Here is a 26,981-nt window from a genome sequence, read left to right as displayed (position 1 = left end):
CAATTTCAGTAGGGAAAACCTCTTTGCCAAACTTGATGGGAAATTAGGAGAATGACTGTTCCAGGCAGAGGAATAGCAAGTGAAAGGCCAATGAGTGGGAAAGACAGGTTGTTTCAGAAACAGAAAGAAGGTTAGTGGCTGGAAAGGGATTTTACGTTCCCATTATAGTGTGTACACAGGCCCCCCAAACACCTTGTTTTTTAGGTTAGGTTTAAGAGTAAGAAAGCAATAGGAACCCAAGGTGATCTTTTCTGTGGGAGGACTAGGGGCAGAAACATAAGGGTGTAGCTTCTCATTCCTGTAGATCTTCTTCCCTGAAGTCATTTGAGCTTTATGAGGGGAGAGACAGTGTCTGGATTGCTAATCTCTGTCTCCAGAACCCAGGATTGTGGCTGGAAGACAGGAGGTGTTCAATAAATGTTTGCTAGACTGGTGAGAGATGAATATCCAAGTGGAAGTCTTTGGGCTGGGGTAGGAGAGCTTGGGGCAGAGGTGCTTGTACAAGAGCCTGTCTTGGAGGGCCCTACTCATATATTATTCTCTGCCCTTTCCAAGAAAATTTTCACATACGCGTTTTTTGCTTGTTTATTTAAATAATTGGGGAAAGGGAGAATTGGAATCACTATAACCAGTCATCTGAGAGAGACAAGGCTCAAAAGGGGGGGGACGGAAAGATGGACCAAATGACCACTGCTGGACAAAGCAAAGTCATGCTCCTAGCTGTGAGCCCGTCTGCACCGATCCAGCTTAGCCTCAACCCCCTTCACAGTCCACTGTTCGTTCTTTAGCAGCTTTGTCAATAAAGTTTTTCGCAAGAGCTTGCAGAAGCCGGAAAGAGGCCATGCCGCCCAGAGTTAGTTCTGGCAACTTCCGGGGAGGGAAAACGAGTTTCGCGAGATCTGGTAGCAGCAGGCCACTGGCCCGCAACTGTGCGACTGCTATCGCGAGATTTGGCAGGCGGAGGAGGAGCTGTCTCGGGCAGCCGCCTCACAGCGATGGCGGCCGAGCAGGGCCGGCGGCGGTGGCGGCTGCGGCGGCTACGGCCGGAGACGGCAGTGGTGGCAGTAGCGGCGGGTGGCGGGGGCCTGTGACCCGGAGCCGCCCCGGGACCCGGGCACCATGAGCCAAGGCCCCCCCACAGGGGAAAGCAGCGAGCCCGAAGCAAAGGTCCTCCACACTAAGCGGCTTTACCGGTGAGAGGGGCCGGGGCGTGAGTGCAGTCGCCGAGGGAAGTGGGGGGGACAGTGAGGGGCGGGGCCTCCCCGGCGGGCGGGGCCCGCTGTGGACTGGGGTGCAGGCGAGCGAGAAGGGTGCAATTTTGGAGGGAGCGGGGGGGCGGGGCCCGGTAACCCGGGATGGAGCTGAAAGAAGGAATTGGGTGGGTGGGAGGTTTGGAGGGAAGCACGTGGACTATTCCCTTCCGCAGTGAGCTTGGGGCGGGCACCGTGCTTTGCGGATTTGGGGTAAGAAGGTGGAAATTGGGGACTGCAGGGATTGGGAAGGTGAGAGTGGGGTCACAGATAGGAGAAAAACCCGGAAGGGAATGCTGCTTAGAACCCTGTAGGATTTACAGGGAAGAGCCCTGGACTGAAATCAAGAGAGCCTGATTCATGTCCTTGCTTTGCCATTCTCTCAGTGTGACCTTGGACCTCAGTTTTCTCATCCTTAAAAGGAGAGATTTGGATTTGATACGCTTTGAAGTCCCTTATGGGTCTAGTTTTTGGGAATCTGAATGAAAAGAAAGAGGCTGGAAGACTATTTGTGTTAGACTGGAAGGGCAGTGAAGGACTTTGAATCCAGAGTGTTCTTAGGTCTTAGGAGCCCATTTCAGGGCACCTGGGGACTCCTGAGTCCTGCTTGCCTTGCAGCCTCATGACTACAGTCTCTTGCCAGGCAGCTTCCATTCCTGGTTTCTGATTTCCACAGTGCCACTCACACTCCTCAACATCTTCAGCCTTTCAGCCCTCTGTTGGGAACAGGCCATTTTGAGCTCTTCCCATCCTGGATCAAGGATTTTTTTGTGGGGGGGGGGGGGCAACTGGAACATGGGCTCTTGAACTAAAATAGGATGAAGCGTAGAGACCAAGTTGAGTTTTCTTCTTTCTAATGGGGAGTAGGTTTGGGGGTTCATTTGGCTCAGGCTCTGTAGAACAGAGGTGTGCATGAGAAGACCTCCTTCAGAGCCATGGACCCCATCTTGGCAGTGAAAGAGTCAAGAGCGTGTTGTCTTTTCCTCTCTTGAGTAGATATCCTGCCTGCTCTGGGTCCCTAAGCCAGAAGGCAGAGGGGAGTACAGGCTGCTCCAAAAATAGAAAAGTGATCCAATCCACCAGCCCCTGGGCTCCTACTGTGGGCTGCCCGGAGCGGTCTCCAGGTGCTGAGGAGTTGGCTGGGGTGGCACGTGTGCCTCTTCAAGCTGCTGAGTGTCAGCGCTGCCTGTCAGACAGAGCGTGGGCAGTGTCTGCAAGATTCCTTACTTGTCTCCAGCTTTTGGTAATGGCTCTGGTCATCCTTCTAATCATTCTCAAATCCTGTTCTTTCTCAGGCTACTGCCCTCACAGGACTGACTGACTTACGCTGACGTGTTTGTGTGTGTGGCTTACATGGGTGCACATGGGTGTCTCTGCCTGTAGTTGTGTATTGTTGGCTTTGAGCAGAGTGGAAATTTGAGGCAGCAGATCTCTTTTTATTATTTATTATAGCAATGGTGATTGGTGGAAAGAACTGGGGGAGGAAGGTCTGATTTCTCAGCCCAAGATAATTGTATTGTTAGACTATGAAACTGTCACTCCAAGCTTCAGTAAATTTGGGACGTTCCCACAATCTGTTTACAGAAATGAAATACTGAAATGTTTTAAGCCCTTCAGAAAAGACAGCTGGAAAAGAGGGTGCTAGGACACAAGCACCAATTAATTATGCCAATTTTAATTTAAAAATTTGTTTTTGTTTTTGTTAATGGAGGTACTGGGGATTGAACCCAGGAACCTTGTGCATGCTAAGCATGTGCTCTACCACTGAGCTATGCCTACCCCCCAACTATTTTTTAAAAAACATAATTTTCTTTTTTAACACTGCTAGACCTGGGATAACAGTAGTGAATGAGACACAAGACTGGTTTTTGTAGTTTTTGTTCCAAAGGAGATTACAGTTTAGTGGAGGTATTTATGTTCTAATGGGGAATGGAGAAGAAAGTGCAGAGTCCTCTCTGGTTTAAGAATTTGCAGTTAAAACTACTGAGAGTAGTGGTTATTAACATTTTTTGGATTGAGAATCTAAGGAGAGCTCTGAGGCCTGTCCATAAAAATGCATACACATACACACCTTCCCGTAGATATGTGCATGACACTGAAGTTAAAAGCTCTTCCCTGGGGACTAAGCTGGCGTAGAGTATATCACTTCTGGCCTCCTGATGCTGCCCTGGCATTGAGGGCCAGGCTGGCTGACAGGCTTGACTCCTGTCTCTAGGCAGCCCAGGAGGTATTTGGAGAAATGCTGAGTTCTTAAGATTGCCTGTGAGAAGGCCTTGATTACCATCTCACCCACTCAGCTGGTGTTGGCAGTCACTTTGTCCTGTACAGAGCAGCTTTTAGTGGTGTACCACCTGAGCCATCACAGGATGCTCGCCTGCTGTGGCCCACTTTCTCCAGCCCAGGAGCAAGTTTCAGTGTTCTGAAACAGTTTTAGATTGTTTGGGGAATCATCGCTCCCTACTCTTTGGTTACTTTGTGTCCAGAGCTGTGCCTGATCTGTTCTCACAGCTGCTAACATCCTCGGGGTTTCACCCTTCCAAAGATGATAATTACCTAAGGACCTCCTAGCCAACCATTGTAGAGTTTCCTTGGACTTCCCTCAGAGTCTGGAATCTCCTCCTCAGGATGAAGACTAATACTTACTGAGCATTTACCATGTTCAAGGCACTGATATGAGTATTTTTTGTATTAGCTAATTTAACCCTCACAAAGTAGGTGATAATATTAATCCCATTTTATGGATGGGAGAACCGAGACATAAGGAAGTTAGATATTGCCCAGGACCACATAGCTGGTAAGAAGTAGAGCTAGGATTTGAATCCAGGCAGTCTGGTTCCAGAGCCTACACTCTATATTAAACAAATGGTTCCTTCAGCAGAATCCAGGAGACCTTATGACTAAGCAGTTCAGGGATAACCCTCCCTCACTTTCCCATGCCCCATTATTCCAAAGCACAGTTTTCTACTAGGAATGCCTTTCCTTTATGTCAGAGATAATAAGCCCTTGTATAATAATCATTCATTCATTCCACCAATCTTTATGATTGCCTACTATGTACCAGTGATGTTATGTAAATTATTTCATTTAATCCTTGCAACAGCCCTTTTAGGTAGCTGCTATTATTTCTGTTTTTATGGATGTAGTAACTAAAGCTTAAAGAGGTTAGGTAATTCGCCCAAGGTTACAGAGTTAGTAAGACACAGCCAGGTTCAAATCCTAAATTTTCTGCCTAGCATCACAGCCTGTGCTCTTTCCGTTGAGAGAGTCTACCTTCCCGTGTCACAGAGTTTCTCTGCCTTGACAGTTTTCTCTACTGTTGACAGTTGGGGCAGGATAGTTATTGTGATAGACTGTCCCATGTATTGTGCAGTGTCTAGCGGCACACACTAAATGCCAATAGCAACTCCTCTTCTTTCCCTCCCACAGGTTGTGACAATTAAAAATGTCTCCAGCATTGCCAGGTGTCCCCTGAGGGAGCTGCTATATCAGGATGAAGACTATTCATCTTGTTTTGTACAGAGCTCAGCCTGCAGCCTTTTTGTTTCCCCACCCCTAATTCTTTAGCTTTTCTTCTAGGATCAGTGTCCTAGCATTGTGGCTGGACCATACAGATGGCTCAGGGGCTGTTTGCCTATATTTCCTTGCAGGGCTGTGGTGGAGGCTGTGCATCGACTTGATCTCATCCTTTGCAACAAAACCGCTTATCAAGAAGTGTTCAAACCAGAGAACATTAGCCTGAGGAACAAGTAAGCTGAGACTCTAAACTACACATCCTATGGTTTCTCTGTTCCTCTCCACCTGAATCCTGTCACATGTAGACACATGTTCTCTCTTATCTCCTAACTTCATGGTACAGTAGTGGGCTGTGAATAATGGGCCTTTCTGAGAGAGGAGATGGGGATCCCTCACTCTCTGCAGTATCTACCTCTAACAGACTGGTGCCATAAGAATGGCATTTGAGTTGGGGGAGTTGGCCATACTGCCTAATGAAGGAAAGAAAGAGGAGATAAAAAGGCTGAGTAAAAAGAAGAGAAAGGTGCAAGGGAAGAAAATGAAGATTATTAAAATTCTTACTTTTCCTCTCTCTGTCTTGTGGGGCTCCCACTGCCTTCGAAGACTGCTGTTGTCTTGGGTCCTACTAACTGACCTTGGATGTCTATTGGGAAGCACAGAGATTTGTCAGTCAGGGTGTTGGCAAATGCCTTCTTGCCTTCAGTTCTTCTGTCCCCCACCACGGGATGGGCAGTCTCTCTCATGCTCCTCTGCACCCTCCCAGGCTGCGTGAGCTCTGCGTCAAGCTTATGTTCCTGCACCCGGTGGACTATGGGAGGAAGGCTGAGGAGCTGCTGTGGAGAAAGGTGTACTATGAAGTTATCCAGCTTATTAAGACTAACAAAAAGGTAAGGGAAGGTCATAGATCTTCGGAAGAAGTTTGTCTAAAGAGGAGAAGCTAAGGAAGAAGAAAGCTAGGCAGGTGGGCCAGAGCATGGTTGGAGACGGGAACCAAGGAAGAGATGGCAGAAGGAGGGAAGGGGGAGTCATATATAATTAGGAATAGAGAAGGAAGGGGGACTGATCTCAGATGGGGAGACCAGAGTAGACTTAAGGGTGTGGGGGTAACTTGTGAGTAAGAGGCAATGCGGATAAAGTTTTAGAACCAAGAAGATAAATTTATTTCTTCAGTGAGATGACTACAGTTAGAGAAGGTGGAATGGAACTCTGAGAGTGTTGCTTAGCTAGCCCTTCCCTCTCCCACTCTCCAGCACATCCACAGCCGGAGCACCTTGGAATGTGCCTACAGGACACACCTGGTCGCTGGTATTGGCTTCTACCAGCATCTCCTTCTCTATATCCAGTCTCACTACCAGCTAGAACTGCAATGCTGCATCGACTGGACCCACGTCACCGACCCCCTCATAGGTCAGTGAAGTCTGAAAGGTGGGCTTGAGGAGCAAGTTCATGTGCTTCCACCTCTGGCTTTCTTACCCCTCGGGATTTGTGTACCTTGTGACCCAGCCAGGCAGAGAGGATTCTAGCAAGACTTACAAATTCTTCATGAAGTTTGGATTTATCCAAAAAAGCAAGTGAGACTCTGGTTTGGGAGTGTAGCCCCATGTCAGGAGGAATGGAATGGATCTAGAGTAGGTCTGGCACTGGAAGATGCTATTAATAGCATTTGTTTTTTTTCTCCCAGTTGAATTTGGCTGACACTGTTTCTTTTAACTTTAGAGATTTTTTCCTAGTATTTGATGACAGTATTAAAGTTTTCATAAATGTTGGGGAAATTATGGATTTTCTTTCAAGATAGTACAAAACTCTTTTCGGCATTCTGAGGTACTGGCAACTATGATTTATCACCTTTTCTAGCTGGTAGTTTTCCCTTCAGTTTGGCTACCCTTTAGAGCTCCTCTCCCTCTTCCTCCAACTCCTCTTGCTCTTTATACCCTCTGCGCTACCCCAGCCCCATGCCCCTGCCCTCACCAGGACAAAGACATTCCTGGGTCAGAGATGGAGTTTTTGTGTGTGCGACTGCACCGTAGCATTCCCTGGTAAGAAGCACAACACTATATTCTGTGCACTTAAAAACACTTAAAAGTAAAACAACGTTAATCCAAGACAGCATTTGTAGGCTTTATACCAGCTCACCAGAGGGGTCCATAGTCTAAGCAAGGATTAAGAACCCTTATTTCAAAGAATCAGTTCCCTTTAGTTTTTCTCTGTATCTCTATTTCTCATTCACACAACTGATAGACATTTCTATAGAGATGTCTTGGTAGAAAACATTAGGAAGGGCTTCTCAGAATGGGAGCTACACAGCCAGGAGAGTGGCTGCAAGGTGTAGTGGATACAAGGATGGTCTCTGAAGCCAGACTGCTTGTTGAATACCGGCTCTGTCACTTCCCTGTTGTGTGACTTTGATTTCCTTAACTGTGAAATGGGAGTAATAAGAATAACTACCTCATAGGGTTGCTGTGAGGATCACTTAGGTTAATACTGTACTGCACTCAGACCAGGATCTGGCACATGGGAAAACTGCCTCCCAAGTAGCTAAGGCTCTCTGAAGTTACAAGGCTGCCTGGATGAAGGGAAAAGTGAGAGCCCAAGCATATTTGGCTCTGGCCACCACCAGTCCTCAGGTCAGGCTGACCTTGTCTCCTTTATGGGTAGACTCTCCAGTAGGCTGCCTTCTCCATGGACCTCCTTTACCAAGCAGAAGCCAAGAGCATTTACCTTGACCTTTTTCGCATGCCATTCTTCCTGGGCAAGTTTCCCATCTTTATCCAAACCTTTTAGCTTTGTGTGGGGAGCTGCTACCCAAGGCACCTGCAACTGTACTGACGCTTAAGCCTCACCTCTTCTTTCTGGAAGCCTTCCTATGATGAGCTTTCACATGACCTTCCCCCAGGGAGCTGTCCTAGGTTGAGGACTCTAGCCCATCTCTTCCAGTTCCTTCCTGTCCTGTAAATGACTTCTACCTGTGAGTCTCTGTGCCTCATCCTGTATGGATGTCTTCTCTGCCCCATAAGACTGTTCCAAAACTAGCCCTCGATTCTCGATCTTTCTTCACCTAGGAAAGGTGTGTCCCCTTCGGTAGGGGCAGAGAAGTGGGCTCATAAACCACTCTGTCTTTCTTTCTCAGGATGCAAGAAGCCAGTGTCTGCCTCAGGGAAGGAGATGGATTGGGCACAGATGGCATGCCACCGATGTCTAGTGTACCTGGGGGATTTGTGTAAGAATCTGAACCTTTCATTTTCTCTGTTTTGGGCTATAGGACAGGTTCCAGCTGCTTCAGTCATTGGTATTATCCTTTATGTGATTGGAGAGCAGGAGAAATAGTTTGACCTCTGGTAACGTTTTCCCTGCAGACTGCTTACATTGTTTCCTCCTTATCACTGCTCTTCCATGAATCAAAAGGATGAGTGAATACAAGACAAAGAAAAATGTCTTTGTGATTTAAGGAAGTCAGGGTGATGACTCAGTTTCAGTAGTGGGTTAGGAAGATTTTAATTTGATGTCTTTCTCCTTTGGGATTTTCTTTTCTTTTCATGGACTCCTGGAGGAATTGCAGTTAGACCTCAGGGAGGACTTGCATGTCTGAAAAATGTTTCTCAGAATGGAAAAGTACCCTCTTGCTTTATGGCCCCTGGGTCTTAGTCTTAATAGACAAAGGTTCTGTCATTTGGCTGCCTGTATGTGACTGTTGGATGCATTCGCTTTTATTGACCTGAGGCTCCTTCTCTCCCTGCCCCCATTCCACTCCTGGACCTCTCATAGGCAGCGGGACATGGAGGGAACCTGCTGATATTCAGTAGACTGACCAAGTGTCCTTAGTAATGTCTTCTCTCTAGAGCTGAGCAGTTGAATTCCAGAACCAAATATCAGAAGTGTTTTCAAGCATTTATGTATGCTGCAGCTCCCTTTCATTGGAAAGAGATAATCAAGAAGAGCCTCTTTACTTTACAAACACTAAATAGTGTTTACATTTTGGACCTACCAGCAAGGAAGAGAGAGTTGAACAGTTTGCCCATAGTCATGCAGATTTAAGACTGTGCCAGAGAGTCAAGCAGCCTGCCTCCTAGCTCAGGTATCTTCCTCCCAGGCTCTTATTACAGCTCTATAGAGTGGACTCCCAGATGAGGGGAGGTTTCTCTTAAACATGGAATCATCACATTTCTCATCTCTCTTACAGCACGATACCAGAATGAATTAGCTGGCGTAGACACCGAGCTGCTAGCTGAGAGATTTTACTACCAAGCCCTGTCAGTAGCTCCCCAGATTGGTAAGTGGACCCCCACTGGGGGCTCCTAAGCCAGCAGCATTTTCCAAAGGGAAGACGATGCTGAGGTGGCAGACAGGCCATACTCATCTCCCCTTAGGTCCTCTCCACTCTGAGTTCTTCCATACTTCACCTTGGTTCTGCAGTCTCCTTGTAACACACACTCAGAAGATTGTGGGAGGGGAGGAGAAATGGAAAAGTCTTGAACTAAGAAGAAGGGAGGCAGAAGAGAAGGGAGAGAGAAGACGACTTCTCTATGCCTGAGTTCTTTGTAGAATGAGGAGACTGTACTTTAGCTGCCCCCATGGAGGCACAGTGAGAGAAGGGGCTAGGCTGCATTACAGGGAGAGATGGGGATTAGTATGCAGGAAGGAGAACTCAGAGGTGGGAAACTGAGCCGGGATAGAGGAGCGGGCTCCGTGGAATTCAGTCAGCGCTGGCAGAGCCACAGCTGCTGCTGAAGGAGTGGCGCCCATCAGTGCTGAAATCCAGGGGGTTGGTGGGGGCAGGCAGGATTAGACTGATAAGAAGTGAGTGTGTAATCAGTAATCCCCCGGGGGAGCAAGATTACGCTGCTTATCACTGAGACACCAGTGTCACCTGCAGACCCACTTTTTTCCCCATGAGTTCTCTGATGTTCAACATTGGTTGGGCCTGGCAGATTTCGGTGAGTATTATGGCTGCAGACTGTGTGACTTCTCTTTCTCTCCAGGAATGCCCTTCAATCAGCTAGGCACCCTTGCAGGCAGCAAGTACTATAATGTGGAAGCCATGTATTGCTACCTGCGCTGGTGAGTATCTGCTAGCTCTTTCCCCAGCCCTGCTTTCATGCCCATACCACTCCTGCTTTGTTTTCTCTCTTCCCTCTCTCCCTTCTCTAGCTCCTGCATGAGATAGGAGAATGCTAAGATTGAGGAGGGGTCCCTCCGCTCAGGGGCATCCTCACATAGCCCTGCTGCTTTTCACATAGCCACCTGGATTTGTAGGTGTTCAGGCAGCTAAAATAGCTGTCCAGTATCATGCAAAATAACAGGATTGCTGCCTTCCTGAAGAAGGAAATAAATTTGATATAGTTAGTAAAATGGTACCAAAGTAGCTTCTGACAAGAACTTCAGAACTGTAGAGCTTCAGTGTTTTGAGGTGACAGATGACAGCATGGGGGGACCAGCTTAGCAGCAGGGTGGATCACTGCTTCCCTGGATCTGACACTTTGGCTCTTAGAATGAAAAACAAATTTTTCAGGGCACCCAAAGTTGGTTAGGCTTAGGTTACTAAGTCACCATAACCAAATGCACATGAGACTGATAGGTAAACCAGAATGCCACTGATGAAATTATAGGGAGACAGAAACCCACTGTTGCCACATAAAAAGTCTACTTGAGAAGCTGAATCATCCTCAGAAGTTATACAGTGAATTGGGCTCCAAAGGAAATACAGTAGTGTTCATAGCTTAAATGGTCAGATGCTAGAGTGTAAAGTGAAATACCTAATTCTGCCTTGTAACTCCATGTGCTGTGATCCTTGGTTCACCTGGTCAGATTTCTCTGTATCAGCAAGTATTTGCTCTTGTGGTGCCCCTTTATTTCTAGATCAGTACAAACTGCCCTCCTATCCTCTGTCTTCATTCTTAAATATGATTACCAGGTTTATAACCTCCCTTTGCATCTTTCCTATTCCTCACATGCCTTCCAGGGAATGCCCCCCCTTACTTGTCCTGGATCCCTCAACACACTCATAATCATGATTTAGGATGAGTCACTTGCAAAGAGAGCCAAGCATATCCAGGTTTGGGAGGTGCCTACTAAGGTCCTCCTCTACTGTGCTTAAATAGTTGTATCTCAGGGTTTGTGGATCTGGCATGCAGGTAGGGCTCAGTTGGGCAGTTCTCCTTGTAGCATTGTCTAGGGTCAGTCAGTGGTATCCAGCTGTCTGGGGGTCTGATACGTCTGGAGGATTGCACACCTGGACCTCTATCCCTCTCCATCAAGTCTCAGGGCCTCTCCATGTGGTATCTTCCTCTGGATAGATGGACTTCTTACACAGTAGCTCAGGACTCCAACAGTGAATAATGACCCCAAAAATGTGGAAGTAGAGCCTGCCAGTCTCTTAAGGCCTGGAAACTGGCAGAGTCACTTCTGCAATATTCTGATGATCAAAACAATTGCACAGTCATTGTCCCCAACACCCCATCAAGATTTAAGGGAGGTGATGTAGAACCCACTTCTCAGTGGAAGGAATATCAAAGAGTTTGTAGCTATATTTAGTTGACCACAACATGTATTTCTTTTCTGTACCTTGCCCTTTATAATTAAAAGATGTTTTTTAAAAAATGAGACATAAAAAAATTACAGTGCGCTGTTTAGGTCATAGGCTTCATGGTAAGACAGACTTGGGTTGGAAACTCAGCTCTACCATGTGGTAGCTATGTGACCTTCGCATTATTCTTGATCTCTCAGGCTCCATTTCCTCATCTGTAGATGTGAACAGTATTAAGGGACAGTGCCTGGCACAGTATGGGGAGCTCAGTACCTTTTTGTGTTTGAATGAATAATGTGAGGATTAACTGAAGTAGTGGGTGTAAATATCCTTACATGTAGTAAATGCTTATTAAATGCTATCTATTAAGTGTTCTGTGCTTTAAAAAAGATGAAGGATTGTGTATTTCAGGGATGGTAACTAAGTTAAGTTTGTAACATACAGTAGGATTAATTGTCCCATTTATAGATATAAAGGAGATGCAGACATCATCATTGCCCTGATTAATCTGGAAGTTGTGTGTGTATATTTTATTAGGAAACATAGCTTTCACCCTGAGTATATACATGGAAGGGCAGGCTGGGGAAGCCTGTATTTACTAGAAGTGTTGCTCCTTCAAGTCCCAGAAGACTGACATTTCCCCTTCCGACCTATGCCTCTACCATGTCTCAGTAGTTTACCTCTGTCTCCTTCAGCATCCAGTCAGAAGTGTCCTTTGAGGGAGCCTATGGGAACCTCAAGCGGCTGTATGACAAGGCAGCCAAAATGTACCACCAGTTGAAGAAGTGTGAGACTCGGAAACTCTCTCCCAGCAAGAAGCGGTGAGTGGGGCCTGTGGGAGGAGGGAGGTCTTTCTACAGTCAGTGCAGTAGGACCACAGGGATTCTGGAGCCATTCACTGTATACCTTGGGCTCCTCTCATTTCAGATGTAAGGACATTAAGAGGTTGCTGGTGAACTTTATGTATCTACAAAGCCTCCTGCAGCCCAAGAGCAGGTGAGTGGAAGAGCATGAGCAAGAACTGACCCGTGAGCTCCATCCATGATGGCTCCCTTATGGCCGGAGACTTGAAGAGAAGGGAGTGGGCTGTTGAATTCTGCCTCTTGGTTGGAAATTCTTTAGCTGGTTGGTTAGTCCTTTCTTGGCATCATTTACTGTCTCACCTAGATTCCGTGCCCATTCTCCTGGTAGCTCACCCTCTGGCACAGAGTGGGTGCTTACTAGATGTTGAAGGAGTGGCTGAATGGGAAGCCCACCCACATCCATTCTACTGTGTGTCTGCCCTTCCTGTGTTATTCTGTCTGCTTTGGTGATCAGCCCAGCCCTGAGTCCTCCTGTACTCTCTTTGAAGTCTCCCTTGCAGGATCCTGTAGTCTTTCCTCTGAATCCTGTATTCCCAACTCTTTCCTCCTGCCCCAGCCCCCATCACCGATCTCCCCTTTTGCTCCTATCCTTGCGTAGCTCCGTGGACTCAGAGCTGACGTCGCTTTGCCAGTCAGTCCTGGAGGACTTCAACCTCTGTCTCTTCTACCTGCCCTCCTCACCCAACCTCAGCCTGGCCAGTGAGGATGAGGAGGAGTATGAGAGTGGATATGCTTTCCTCCCCGACCTTCTCATCTTTCAGATGGTCATCATCTGTCTTATGGGTGTGCACAGCTTGAAGAGAGCTGGTAAGTCCCCTTGTGTCCCTCTTTTCCCCCCCACTGAGTTCTAGGATCCTCACTATCCTTTTCGGCAGCTCCTTATCTGTAAACTTGCTTCCATAAGCAGTCCCTTGACTACCTGTGTCACTGCCTGGCTGTGGGAGGGAGGAGACAAGGAACCCTGCCCTGAGGAGCTCTTAGAGAACAAACAAAAGGCAGCAGCGTATTCCCTCCCCCTCCCACCAACACACACACCCTTGGCCAAGACCCGGGCCAACGAATGCTTAGCTGATGATCCAGACAGAATTCAGTCCTTGCTGGGGATGGGGGGGAGGGAGCAGTTAGGCAGTTTTGGAAACCTTTCTGGCAGAGGTGTATGTAGAGCAAGGTTGGATGGAAGGGTGGAGGAGGCAGGGCGAGGTGTGAAGGTGCTTGAGGTATGGGGAGGGGTTTATGTGAAAGCCACGGAGGATGAGATGGGACAAGAGGATCCATGAGCTTACATGAGGAAGCAGGGTGAGCCAGCACATTCTACATTATAGGATGGTTGTGCAGAGACCTGAGAGATCTGTTTTTCACCTTAGAAGAAGCTTTGAGTGGTAGTTGGATCCTTGAAAGGGCTGAGGACAGGTGAGATGTGGTTGGAATTAATGATGCATACTCCTCTTCAGGGCCCTGGGCCTCTAACGCCTGGCTTTCCTGGCTTTAGGATCCAAGCAGTACAGTGCAGCCATTGCCTTCACCCTAGCTCTCTTCTCCCACCTCGTCAATCACGTCAACATACGGCTGCAGGCTGAGCTGGAAGAGGGCGAGAATCCCGTTCCGGCATTCCAGAGTGATGGCACAGGTGCAGGAAAGGGGGAGGTTGTGACTGGAAAGGTTATCTTGGGGTGTGGGGGTCATGGAAGGGGAACTCAGGTGTGGTGTGGGAGGTGCTGTCGAAGAGCATCTTCCAGTGTTCCGGTTCCAGTTTGTCCCTAGGCCCCCTGACCATCCTCTTTTCACAGATGAACCAGAGTCCAAGGAACCGTTGGAGAAGGAGGAGGAGCCAGGTCCTGAGCCTCCTCCTGCAGCACCTCAAGTGGGCGAGGTCAGAAAGAGCCGGAAGTTCTCCCGCCTCTCCTGTCTCCGCCGCCGCCGCCACCCCCCCAAAGCTGGTGATGACAGTGACCTGAGTGAAGGCTTTGAATCAGACTCCAGCCGTGACTCTGCCCGGGTCAGCGAGGGCTCAGACAGTGGCTCTGACAAGAGTCTTGAAGGTGGGGGAACAGCCTTTGATGCTGAGTCAGATTCAGAAATGAACAGCCAAGAGTCCCGATCAGACCTGGAAGATATGGAGGATGAGGAAGGGACACGGTCCCCAGCCCTGGAGCCGCCTCGGGCCAGGTCAGAGGCTCCCGAATCCCTCAATGGCCCACTGGGCCCCAGTGAGGCCAGCATTGCCAGCAATCTACAAGCCATGTCCACTCAGATGTTCCAGACTAAACGCTGCTTCCGACTGGCACCCACCTTTAGCAACCTGCTCCTCCAGCCCACCACTGAAGCTCCCACCTTGGCCAGCCACAGGCCCTGCGTCAACGGGGATGTGGACAAGCCTTCACAGCCAGGTATTTGGGCCTGTCTTCATCTGGCTCTGGTCCCCATCTCCGTACCATCAGCACTCACTGAGAGAGGCTTCTTTCCTCTCTGTTCTAGTACGTCTCACCCTCACCGCCTTACCTTTGGCCTCTGCCTGTAGTGTGGCCCAGGAGTTTTCTGTGGGACTCCCCTCTCCTGCTCACTTCCTCATTCTCAGTTCCCAATCGATTTCATGGTCTTCATCCTGTCCGACTCCACCTTGCTTGTGGGTTTGGGGCTTTCCTCCCACATGACACTGCAGCTGCAGCTCCCTTCCCTGCCATCCCAGGTCTTGCCAGGGCTCGTGGAAACTAGAAAAACCAGCACCCACCAGGGCAGGCGGATTAGAGTGAGACTTACTTCCTGAGGTACTTCCCTTAAGGTGCAAAGCACCTGGTGAGCAGCATCGAGCATTTGCGATGTCTGCTCTTTGCCAAGTGCAAGGCTGGACTTTTTTTGAGTCTTGTCGTACTTAACTTTTCACAGCAGTCTTGTGGTGAGTTATCCCTATTCTAAGTGCTGTCCTTTACCTCCAAGCTTCTGTGCATGGTGCTCCTTTGGTCAGGAACATATTTTTCCTCCTTTGCCCTGAAGCTGTTGCTTGGCTAATTCTCACTTGCTGTCTAGATCTTAGCTTAAAAGTCGCTTGTTCTGGGAGTCCTCCAAGGGTAGGCTTCCTGTGGGCTCCTGCAGCCTGTGCACGTCCACAGCTTCCAGCCCTTTCCCACTCAAGTGACAATGTCTGTTAACTTGTCTGTCTCCTCACCTACACTGTGAGCCTCTTGAGAGCAGGACAGTCTGTGTTTTGTCTCTTGCTGTATCCTCAGTACTTACAGTGCCTGGCTCGTGGGTGGGACTTAGGAAATACTGAATGAATGAAAGCAATGAGGAAGCTGATGCTCAGAGGTGAAGTAAGACGTGCTCAGTGTTCTGACCTGCAGACTGGAGGAGCTAGGAGTTGGAAGTAGTTCTTTTCATCTTGTACCCCTTTTCTCCCTCCCTATAGCCCCCTTCTGTCTGTCTGCCTTGCCTTTTGCACAGAATAAGCGCATCATAAATATCGGTTGAGGGAATAGCTGTAGACCTCACAAATTAGCTTGAGTCTGAAAGAATCATATATTTTTTGTTGTTGTTTTTGGTTTGGGGTTTTTTTGGGGGAGGGTGGCAATTAAGTTTAACAGAGGTACTGGGGATTCAACCCAGGACCTCGTGCGTGCTAAGCGCTCAGTCTACCACTGAGCTATTCCCTCCCGTCTTGAAAGAATCATATTTTAAAAGGCACCTGGCTCTTGGCTTAAAAGCAGTCAGTGGGCCTAGAAAAATTAAGCAGGGGCCTAATTCCTTTCTTTTCACATTAGAATTCTTCAGAAAAGTCCAGGCAGTTTGGGGCATGCTCCCTGCACAGTGTCATTCATCCCAGTTCTCTATCACCCACCCCCAGCCTCTGAAGAAGGCTCTGAGTCAGAAGGAAGTGAGTCGAGTGGGCGCTCCTGTCGTAATGAGCGCAGCATCCAGGAGAAGCTGCAAGTCCTGATGGCCGAAGGCCTGCTTCCTGCTGTGAAAGTCTTCCTGGACTGGCTGCGGACCAACCCCGACCTCATCATTGTGTGTGCGCAGGTGTGTCACTCTGCTCCAGCTGCCCTCTGTCAGGTGCCAGGGTGTTAGGGAAGGGTGCCAGCCAGGATGGGGCATGGGAGTCCCCTCAGATGGTCTAGTCAAGCCAAAGTTACTGTCAAGCACGTGCTCTGTGCTGGCTCCTTAGGCTTTTTCCAGAACAAGGATTAGGCATAACCTTTGCCCTCAAAAAGCCTGTGGCTGGGGCTGGGATACAAACTTTGTGGACTGGGAAGGTGAAGGCCCTGCTTATTCTGCTTTGTGTCCCCCACGCCAGGCATAATTGCTGCCATCATGAGTAATGTTGTTGAAAGTATGTGTTTGAGGGTTAACCTCGGTAGGTAAACACTGGAGTCCCGAGAGGGGAGAGCACTGAGTGGTGACAGGAGAGATGGGACTAGGAAGTGCAGGATGTTCAGACAAGGGGTCTGCACTGTGGGCAGGGAAACGGCTTAAAGAGACTCCTGCCGCTGGAGGCAGTGGTGTCAGGCAGGCTGCAGTGGAGGCTGGCTGGGGCGATGGTGGCCTTCTCCTCCTCCTCCTGTTCTCAGGTTCAGAGTCTCAGTCTTGAGCCTCTGGTGCCCTGAGGCTTTTCTGTGATGTTGCTTTATTCCAGGGGCACAGCTGTCTGCTGTGGAAGACCCTTTTCCCTTCAGGTCACCCTCTTCCCTAAACGAGACAGTTTGGGTCAGGGCCAGGCACACCCTTGGGTGTGTGCTTGTGCCTGATGACAGCTAGTTAATCATTGTTGGTCATCAAGGGGTGTGGTGAAGATGGAGGTGGGGGGCGCGTCCCTGGAGAGGCGGCCCAGTGTGGGCACGTGAGGGCCGAAAGGAAAAATTTGTGCTGGATGGGGAGAAGCCTCCTGCAACACCAGCTTTTTCCATTACCAAGATCCAGAGAGTCCTTCCTGCAGTCTCACCCCCTCCCTTTACATGAAGCCTTCAGCTGGTGATGAAGTTCAGCAAGGCTCCGTGGTCCTCCTTCTTTCTTCCTTATTTTCCAAGTCCTTCACGAGCCCCCCTTGGGCTCTTTTGTTAATTTTTGTATCAAATGCATCTAGGCCTGTGGCCATAGCCAGATGCCCCCCAAATATAATGTTTTTCTTGCTTGCTGCCATCCTCTAGCACTGCCCCAGCTGAAGGCCTCCTCTTTTTGTTCCCCAAGAGCTCTCAAAGTCTGTGGAACCGCCTGTCTGTGTTGCTGAACCTGTTGCCAGCTGCTGGCGAACTCCAAGAGTCTGGTGAGTGAGTTCCTGGCACTGCCCTCCCTTCCCCTCTCCCTCACGGGCCTCACGAAACCCACCATCCCCCCTTCCTGGTAACCTGGTCCTTGGGGTAAGGAGGTTAATGGGATTCACTGCCCAGCCTCCCTGACACACAGCAGTCATTGTGGTCTGGGCCTCTCTGGTTTCCACCCCTGACACTGCCCCACTGTAGGCAGGTAGCCTGCTCTGCCAGGGAGTGTGCTCCCTGGGGAAGGCAGTGGAGTGGACAAGAACGAGGGAGGGGAGCCTGGGAGCCAGCACCAGTTGCCGATGTGGCACCAGTACCTTCGTCACTGAGAATTGGCCTTGACCGTCAGAGCTCATCTGTCTCATTCATCTCCTCCTACCACCTTCCAGCTGGAAATCTACCTTCTCCCACCTCTGGGCTCACCCGAGGGTGATCCATTCCTTTTCCTCCAGAGTCCCTCCGCTCACAGCCATCCTAGTGTGATTGTCTCCACTGTCAGGGAGCCGTCCCCGTGTAAGCTGTCCTTACTCTCCCCACCTGCTCTGCTCCTCTAACCCTTCCAGCTCTGGGCTCCTAGAGTTCTGCCTGATGGCCTGTGAGCTGTCTCTCCTGTCCTCCCCCAAACCTCCCCCTACCTTCTGTCCAAGGGGTATGTCCTGTCTCACAGCCTGGGAATTCCCAAAGGGAAGAGCTGTGTACCTCTGACTGGGGCTCCCACAAGGCAGGTAGGTCTCATGTGTCCTCTTTCTCCCCAGGCCTGGCCCTGTGTTCTGAGGTCCAGGATCTCCTTGAAGGTTGTGAACTGCCTGACCTCCCATCTAGCCTGCTGCTCCCAGAGGACATGGCGCTCCGCAACCTGCCTCCCCTCCGGGCTGCCCACAGGCGCTTTAACTTTGACACGGATCGGCTCCTGCTCAGCCCTTTAGAGGAGGTGAGGAGAGCATTTCTCATGTCACAAGCTCTGTTGTTAGTCAGACTCAGCGGCAAAGCAGGGCCTCGGGGCTGCAGAGGGCCAGCAGGCACCCCTCCTTCCATCCAGATGGGGAGTGTGTCCCTGGGGCTGCAGCTGTGAGCGCTTCTTCACTCAGTGGGCCATTTGGGCTTCCTTTCCTTCTTGGCAGGGTGTCCTCCCACAGGTCTGCCGTTGGTGTCTTCCTTTGTAGAACAAACTTCCTTCCTTTTCGCCACCTTTTGTAGAGGACAGAAGAAGCAGATTATTAGGACTTTGAAATCTTTATCGGTCTTTTCTCTCTTCTGGGCCCAGCTTCCTCTAAGCTGACCACCAAACAATCAGAGAAAGTTAGAGCTGGAAGGGCATGTGCTACCCACTTAGTCTGGTGACCTTCACCCTTGAGTCAGTGTCACCACATGGGCCATCTGGGGGCAGCAGAGGAAAGCCAGGCAGACAGGCCTCCCTGCCCCTGTCCCTGAGACACACATACACACCGCCGCCGCCGCCCCGCCTCCCCCTTGGTTTCTCTCTCTCCAGCCAGAGTCGCTTGGCTTTAGTCTGTTTCATGTTTTAGGGTTCTAGATAAGATTTTTGTCTGTTGGAAAAAGAAGAGCTTTGCTGATCAAAAACGTAAGCTGGAAATAGTGATCTGGTTTGTCCTCTCATTTTACACATAAGGAACTGAGACTCAGAGGAGAGGGACAGCATAAGGACCCAGGTCTCATCACTCCCAGCCCAGTGCCCTGCTCTTCTCAGCCCCGAGTCCTACTTCTCTAGTCCTCGTAGGAGTCTCCTTGCCCTCCTTGCTTGTGCCTTTGTGGCAGCTGGAGGCTCTGGGCTGTGGTGCTCCTCTTTTCTGCCCCACAGACCAGAAGCCTTTCCGAGGAGCCCGTTTGCTGAGGCAGCTGGGCTGGCGGAGAGGCAGGTGGCGGGGAGTCCCGGTGGGCGGGTGGGCCTGCGGCGCCCTGCTCATTGGGCTGCTCCCATCTCTCCCCACAGACGGTCGTGCGCATCTGCTGCATCCGCAGCTTTGGCCACTTTGTTGCTCGCCTGCAAGGTAGCATCCTGCAGTTCAACCCAGAGGTCGGCATCTTCGTCAGCATCGCCCAGTCCGAGCAGGAGAGCCTGCTGCAGCAGGCCCAGGCCCAGTTCCGCATGGTGAGTCAGGCCTTCGCTCCCTCCACTCTGCTTCCATGGGCTTAAGTGTGCTGGTGGGCCTCGACTGAAGGTCAGTGGGACTAGGGAAACAGCCTAGGGAGAGGAGGCCAGGGAGGGAGCTAAGGGCTGATAGGGAGTGAGAGGTGCTTTGAGCAGGGGCAGCCTGGCACTGGGGCTATATCTAGACTGACTGGGGGTGGATGGCCATCTCTGTCCTCTACTAGTCTGAGTTGAGCAAGTTGCTTAACCTTGCTAAGCCTGTTTCTTCATCACTTATGTAGGAATAGAGTCAGCTTTATGGGCTTGTTGTGACGATGGAATTATAGCAAATGTCAGGCTCTGCATGTTGCATTATGGAGTGTGTGTGCTCAGCAAAAGCTTTTCCCTTCCCTTTTAGAAGGGTGAAGCCTGGGGAGTGGAAGGGAGTGGAGGGATCCTGGCATTAGATACCATGCAGGAACCCTCCCATCCCACGGAAGCCCCAGAGAATAGGAGGTGGCATGTGTTACCTCTTACCCATTCAGTCACTCATTCCACAGATGTTTATTAAGAGTCTGCTGCGTGCCAGACCCGTCCGTATCCTAGGCATGGGTCACAGCAACATACAAGATAGGTCTTTCTCTCGTGGGGCTAATACAGTATACAGCAACTTGGGTTCTGCAGTGGGGCCTGCAGCCCTGGGCATGTCGTTCTTCCAGGCTGAGTGGCACCAGCGCATTTGAGGGAATGGTGTCTGGCACGGGAGGCATGTCCCGTGTGTCTTGGCAGGCCTCAGGGGTTCTTCATCTCATGCCCCGTATTCTTCCCTTCCCCAGCCCCAGGCTCCCCTACCTCTCTGAGCACCCGCTTCCTGCGGACGTTCTGCTTGATGGGAAGGGGCACAGACTCCCCAGAAACTCCCTTCCTTGCTGCCTTAAAAGTCAGCACATTTTGTTAAAAACTAACCTTTTGTGTTAAGACTTTTATTGCTGTTCCATAGGGGAAAACACAGGGGGTTACAAAAATAATTATGGGGAAGTTACACAGCTTCAAAAAATGTTAGAGTTTGCAGGCATTTCCTCTGGCCTAAAGCTCCCGAAGACTCCTTTCTTGCGGGTGGGGGAGGGAACACCTGAAGCCCCTCTGGTGTGGTGCCGGACGCCACAGGCCGTGCTGGACTCGGGCCACACTGCCTGCCGGGGCTGCCGCCTGCCCTCCCTGAGTCACGTTTCCAGCCCGAGGAGCTTGTTCCCCAGCAGCAGCAGCATGGTCCCTGCCTTATAACCATCTCCTGTCATTTAGCAAGAGCTTTCTCTCTGTAAAGCTGCTTTGCATGTGACACCTCATTTAACCCTTGCAGCAGCCCCGTGAAGGGTGCTTGCACCCTCAGTTTACAGATGACGAAGCTCAGAATGACAAAGGGAGGTATCAGTGGTAGAGCCAGGGCTCTGGAATTGGAAGGACCAGGCTCTTGTCCTTGTTCTAAGCTGTTGTAGGAGTTTAGCTTCTCTGCAGGCCAGGGGGGCTCTCTGGGCTCTGGTGTCTGCCTGGTTTAGGGACCCTGTCTTTTCTGATGAGACCTCAGGTTTTCCCTGAGGAACACAGAGGCCCACACCTCTGAGCTGCTGGGTTTCAGAGCCTAAGCTTAGTGCAGCTCTCCTCCTGTGGGTCCAGGTGATCCCCACTCACCTGCACTGGTTCTCTGGGGGCACTTACCCAACTACACCCATCCCCCTCTCTCAGACACAGGCTTCACGATTCCAGTTGTAGCCTCAAAGTCAGATTCCTGGGCTTGAGTTCTACAGTGAGAAGAGGGGAAGCTTGTCCTCGGTGCTCCTGTTCCTTACCAGTCTGCCAGTGGGGCCTGTGAGAAGATGGCTCTCACCTGGGCTCTGGTCTTCTGCCTCCCTTTCCTTCTTCTACCAGAGTTTCTCTAAGGGGACACTCCTGGCATTTTGTGCAGGACCATTCTTTGTTGTGTAGGACTCTGCAGGGAGGTAGCAGGTGGATGTTGCATAACCACAGTATAATTATCAAAACTAAGAAATTAGGATTGCTACAACACTATTAACTATAGACTTTATTCGTATTTCATTAGTTTTTCTACAAATGTCTATTTTATTTTCCAGGATTCCACATTACATTTGATAGTTAATGTCTCATTATTAAAGACTCCTTTCCTTGTCTTTTATGATCTTGACATTTCTTAAGAGTATTGGTCAGTTGTTGTATAGCGTGTCCCTCAGTTTTGCTTTGTCTGGTGTCGTCTTATGAGTACAGTGAGATTATGTACTCCAGGTGAATATTTTAAAGCATCACTTTGATGATGCCACTTTGCTTGTCAAAGAGCCTTTAGTGGCTCCCCATATCTTTTAGGATAAGTCGCCATTCTTAACCTCATCTTTTAGATTGTATTAAGGAATTTGGACTTAATAGTCCAGAAGACAAAAGAAAACCATCAAAGGACTTTCAGTCAAGGCCATGGTAGACATCAGATGGCTTTTGAAAGCTTGCCTTGGTTGCAGGCAGAGAAAATGGATGGGGTTAGAACCAGAGGCCAGTCAGGAGGTGGTTATAATAGTCAAGGTGGGAGGGGTTTGAATGATTTTTTTGAGGAACTACAACTGACAGGACTGAGAGGCTGATAGCTTCTGGGGCTGAGAGAGAGGGAAAAGTCAAAGCCAACTAGCTTCCTGACTTGGGCAGATGGTGGTTTATATAGCAAGTTGGGGAACAACAGAGGACGAGAAGCCAGTTTTGAGGAGCAGATGGGGCTGTCAAATAGGCAGTTGGGTATGTAGGTCTGGAATTCAAGGGGTCAGGTCTGGGCTGAAGCTGTAGGTTTTGGAAGAAGTTGATAGGTAGATGGTGATAGAAAGTGAGGGGGTGCATGGATGGTATCCCCTGGGAAGGAGGACGGATTGAGAAGAGCAGAGATGGAGCCCTGAGGCACAGCCATGTGCTGTCACTTCTGCTGATGGAACGTATTTAGATGGCACCCATGCCTCCTTTCTCCTCACTTAGCAGGAGTGGTAGAGAGTTGACTTTATATGAAGCTGTACCTATTTCAGACCCTAGGAATCCCTCTTGGTCTTCTTGATTCCTTCTGGAGAAAGGAATATTCCCCCAGCTCCTTGTCCCGAGCTTAGCACCTGGTTTCCCCTCGCAGGCACAGGAGGAAGCTCGGCGGAACAGGCTGATGAGAGACATGGCCCAGCTACGACTTCAGGTAGGAAGTCTGGAGCCAGCGCTCCTTCTGCTCTTGATCTGGTTATTGCCTAAAGCCCCTGGCACATCCTCACCCCTCCAGCTGCAGCCCTCGCTCTGTCTATTATGTCCCTCTGTCCCTCCACCTTGCCCTCTCGGTGCTGACTTGTCACTGAGCCTTCATGCTCTCTTTCTGCCTTCAGTTCTCTTTCTCTTCCTTCTCTTTCTCTTTCCCATATCCTTGTTTCTGTCTACTTTTCCTACGAGGCCATTTGTAGAAGGGGCCCCCTGCTCCCCTTGGCAGCAGGAGGAGCCCCATAAGAGCCACCTCGAGTACAATTCTTCCCCTACTCAGGCTGCGGCCCCACACGGCTCTACCCACTCTGCCTTCTCTCACCAGCTCGAGGTCTCCCAGCTGGAAGGGAGCCTGCAGCAGCCCAAGGCCCAATCAGCAATGTCTCCCTACCTCGTCCCTGACACCCAGGCCCTCTGCCACCACCTCCCTCTCATCCGCCAGCTGGCCACCAGTGGCCGCTTCATTGTCATCATCCCAAGGACAGGTAAGCACATTAGAGGGGTGGGGTGTGGGCAGAGAGTATGTTTAAAAGAGACTCTGGCTTGAGATTGAGACCTTTACTTACGGCCCAGTTTATACACAGTGGCCTTGGTCAAGTCCTACCATCTCTCTGAACCTCAGTCATTTCATCTGTAAAGTGGGCATGACAATCTCTGTTAAACCCTGACTCAAGATGGTTGGGAGAAATAGATGAGAAAATCTAAGTGACAGTAGTTGGTAAGGTGCCAAATACATTCGTGGCAGAAGGTCAGTCTTTGCAGGAACTTCAGGATTCCTGTAGGAGCCATGGCCCCTTCTTTTCCTGCAGCGTGTCCTGGAGCAGGTGCAGATGTTTCTGCAGGGCCCCATGTCACAGCAGCCCGAGCTCATCTGTTTTGTCCTTCCCCCACCCCCACCTTGCCCACCAGTGATCGATGGCCTGGACTTGCTGAAGAAGGAACACCCAGGGGCTCGGGATGGGATTCGATACCTGGAGGCAGAGTTTAAAAAAGGGAACAGGTGAGTGCAGGCTGGCTGGACCTGTGCTCAGCCCAGACAGCAAATGCATATGTGTTCCTTGTGTAAGACACATGCTCATGGTCCCAGCTCGCAGTTGGCTCACTGTCTAGGGAGGGAGGCCAAAGACTATTAGAAATCAAGGTCTTAGGTGCATAAGTAGATGGTGATTGGAAGAGCCAGGAGCCCTGTCAGGGAGCACCAACCTGCCGTCCATTTACCTTTGGGGCAAACATGAGATCATTGTCACTGGGGAGAGGGGAGCAAACCACTGACTCCATGCTGTGGGCTCTTTTGCAGGAGTTTCTCCTCCTTTAGGTGATCAGGTTGACCAGGGTGGGAGCGCCTTCATCGGGGCTGTCCAGGGGCTTCCTACCTCCCATGAAGCCATGTGGGGGGAACGGATGGCAGTGTGTAGGTGCTCAGCCTAGCAGTCTATAGCCTTTGGGGCCAGAAGAGGACTAGGCATTCGTGTCCCATCTAGGGTGCCAAAAAAAAAAAAAGAAGAAGAAGAAGAGGACTAGGCAGTCTGTGCAGGGAAGAGAGAGAAAGCTTCCCCTCTCCCTGCTGGCCGGCCCACCCCTCTCTGCATCTGCCCTTGCCTGGCCAGGAAGCTGCACAAAGCCTGCTTGTTTGGACCGTGTCTCCAGAAGCACTGACTTGAAAAGCATCTGCTGCCTCTCTCCTCCCAGCTCCTCCCCCGGGAGGAACCAAAAAGTTGATGTTATCAGGAGGAAAAGCGAGCCGGGCTCAGCAGCCAGGAAGCCACTTCAAAATCGCTCCAAACAGACCTGTGTTGGGGAAGATGCACCCCCCTCCACCTCCCATAAAACTGGGTCCCCTGCGCCACAATGGCCCGCTTTATGTGAGGTGCCCTCCCTCTCCTCTGCCCCCCACCTCCACTCTCTTGTCTCCTTTGCAGGTACATTCGCTGCCAGAAGGAGGTGGGGAAGAGCTTTGAGCGGCATAAGCTGAAGAGGCAGGATGCAGATGCCTGGTAGAATGTCAGCCCCTGCCCCTCGAGCCTCTGCTGGGCTGCCTGCCTCACTCCTCTGCGGGGACTCCCCGGGAGAGCGGGACAGGAGCGGACGGTTCTGTACTAGGCGGCCTGCCAGGGCCCTCCTGCTGGTCTCACCTTGGATAGAGTGAGAAATTGCTCCAGTACCAGAGCCCCTGTGGCCCTGGACACTCGGGCTTGGCGTCCTCACTCATTTGCACTTTTGCCCAGTCCCTGTAGCACGTCCTCCAGGGCCAGCTCCCAGGACCCACTGCTCCTGGCTACCTGGTCTCTCTTGCTCTCTCCCAGGGCCCTCCTCGCCCCCCGCTTCCCCTGTGCCCTGGAGATGGGTGTTCAGTCTGTGCTAATGCTGGGGCTTGGCCCGCCTTCCCTCTCCTCCCCACCAGGACGCTCTATAAGATCTTGGACAGCTGCAAACAGCTGACCCTGGCCCAGGGGGCAGGTGAGGAGGACCCGAGCGGCATGGTGACCATTGTCACAGGCCTTCCACTGGACAGCCCCAGCACGCTCTCAGGCCCTATGCAGGTGGGTCACGGGGTGAGGTGGAGGCAGAGTGTGGAATGGGGAATAGGTACCAGAGTCGACTCCCTGAGACCAGACAGCTGCCCTTCCCCAACCCCTCAGTGACTTGTCCCGTAGTTCAGGAGGGCAGGCCTGCCTCCATCTGTCCTCTCCTCAATTCACAGGCAGCCTTGCAGGCCGCTGCACATGCTAGTGTGGACATCAAGAATGTTCTGGACTTCTACAAGCAGTGGAAGGAGATTGGTTGAGACCGACCCCCAGGCCCTGCAGCGGGGCTGACTCCAGATCTCTCCTGCCCTCCCTGGCAGCCAGGACCACCACCTGTAGTCACCCCACCACACACAGCCTCACGCACGCACGCAGGAAGGAAGCTCAGCTGCGCACGGGCTGCAGGGAGGGCCCAGGAGCCGGCTGGGAGGGCAGGGCCCCCTGTTGCCAAGACGACGTCAGGAAAGCAAGGAAAGTGCTTGGAGCAGGAGAGGCCTGTGGGCCCCTGGCTAGCCTTCCTGCCTCAGCCCCCCTGCTTTCCCCAGGGGCAGGGGGCAGGCGTAGGTGTCTGCGTTTCATTGGAGTGGTTCCTGGACCTCTGAGGGGAAGGGACAGCAGAAGGGGCCCTTCTTCCTCACCCAAGAAGCAGGGTGGTCGGTGCCAGGAGTTTGGGCCCTCTGGCCCTGGGGGAAGAGCTGGGTAACACAGGTGTCTGGGTGGTTCTCCGCAGACCCTTCCTCTCCTCGAGGACCACCCGTCCCCCTCTACCTCCCTTTGCAGGGGCTGGGCAGCTCTGGAGCCTTGGGGACTCTTGAAGAGGGGCCTGGAGCTGCCTGCACTGAGAGCAGGGCAGGGCTTAGATCCCCTCCTGCTGCTGCAGGGGCCACACACCTGTTGCCCCACTTCTGTTTTCTGTCTCCCTCCATCTAGCTTCCAGGGCAGGCAGCAGGACCACGACGGCTGCAGGCAGTCTGGCTCTTATGCCAGTGAGGGTTCCTGTGCCCACCAGCACGGTCACTGTGCTTTGTGCTCTGGGCTGCTTTGCTAGGACAGGGTGGGATGCCAGTAAGAGGAGAGGGGGGCACAGTTTGAGGCCACCCCCCCCCTTACTACTAGGGAGGGGACTGTGTCCGGGTGAGCAGCAGAAAGGAGAGGCGCCTTGAAGCTGCCCTGCCAGGGACCCTCTACCCTGGTGGGCTTCCCTACTTTTGTTCTTCCCCAGGACTAGCGGCCTGGAGGAGCTGAGCATGGGGCTAGCTTTTGGAGTGTCGAGGTGAATGTGGGAGCAGAGATCATGAATAGCTCAGGGCAGGGAGTGGAGCGAGAGCAGGGCTGCGTGGGGGGTGGGGGGCTTTGGCCAGAATTGCCTCGGTCCCTCCCCTTCAGGCTGCACGTATAGCTCGGGCTGGGGGTTGAGGGTGGGGGATCTCAGCTCTGCTGTCTCCTGCCCCAGCGCTAGCCTAGCTTCCCAGGCTGTTCTCAGAGGAGAGCAGGCTTCCTGCCTCCTTCCTCTTAAGACAGAAAATCTGGGACAACCTCGGGGGAGTGGGGTTGCTCCCACTTCCAGTCCCTGGCAGAGACTGAGACTAAAGCATCACTTAATAAAGACCCCCAGAGCCTACTCCTTGTCTCCTGATGCCTTTCTGTACAGTTTTATTGGGATGTCGGAGATTACATGCCGAGATGGCGTTTC

General features: G+C 51.2%; 1 protein-coding gene and 1 long non-coding RNA gene across 2 annotated transcripts; one reads left to right on the top strand and one right to left on the bottom strand.

Moving 5' to 3' along the window:
• Positions 1-970: 970 nt before the first annotated feature.
• Positions 971-26,909, top strand: SMG5 (SMG5 nonsense mediated mRNA decay factor). The gene is made up of 22 exons (XM_031436096.2): positions 971-1,193; positions 4,898-4,996; positions 5,527-5,650; positions 6,014-6,170; positions 7,891-7,980; positions 8,941-9,030; positions 9,740-9,818; positions 11,979-12,104; positions 12,211-12,279; positions 12,745-12,953; positions 13,636-13,773; positions 13,934-14,533; positions 15,985-16,160; positions 17,325-17,400; positions 18,148-18,323; positions 19,344-19,502; positions 22,651-22,710; positions 23,089-23,248; positions 23,673-23,763; positions 24,683-24,757; positions 25,165-25,303; positions 25,465-26,909. The coding sequence occupies exons 1-22, from the start codon at positions 1,120-1,122 to the stop codon at positions 25,546-25,548; spliced, it is 3,051 nt and encodes a 1,016-aa protein (XP_031291956.1). The 5' UTR covers positions 971-1,119; the 3' UTR covers positions 25,549-26,909.
• LOC135318983 (uncharacterized) lies at positions 18,551-21,440 on the bottom strand. The gene is made up of 3 exons (XR_010377489.1): positions 21,367-21,440; positions 21,198-21,280; positions 18,551-18,580 (listed from the first exon to the last, which is right to left on the bottom strand). It is a non-coding gene; the product is annotated as an uncharacterized LOC135318983 (long non-coding RNA).
• Positions 26,910-26,981: the final 72 nt, after the last annotated feature.

The sequence above is a fragment of the Camelus dromedarius genome, chromosome 23 (assembly GCF_036321535.1).
Source record: "Camelus dromedarius isolate mCamDro1 chromosome 23, mCamDro1.pat, whole genome shotgun sequence".
In the NCBI taxonomy this organism is placed as follows: domain Eukaryota; kingdom Metazoa; phylum Chordata; class Mammalia; order Artiodactyla; family Camelidae; genus Camelus; species Camelus dromedarius.
The sequence above is the reverse complement of the archived record's forward strand: the minus strand, read 5'-3'. Positions and strand labels throughout refer to the sequence as shown.

What these genes read in the sequence shown, in the direction of transcription:
- SMG5 (XM_031436096.2), top strand. Translation starts at nt 1,120, where the DNA reads ATGAGCCAAGGCCCCCCCACAGGGGAAAGCAGCGAGCCCGAAGCAAAG. An exon ending in CGTCACCGACCCCCTCATAG is followed by an intron (nt 6,171 to 7,890) that starts GTCAGTGAAGTC and finishes TTTCTTTCTCAG; the next exon opens with GATGCAAGAAGCCAGTGTCT. An exon ending in GAGTTTAAAAAAGGGAACAG is followed by an intron (nt 23,764 to 24,682) that starts GTGAGTGCAGGC and finishes TCTCCTTTGCAG; the next exon opens with GTACATTCGCTGCCAGAAGG.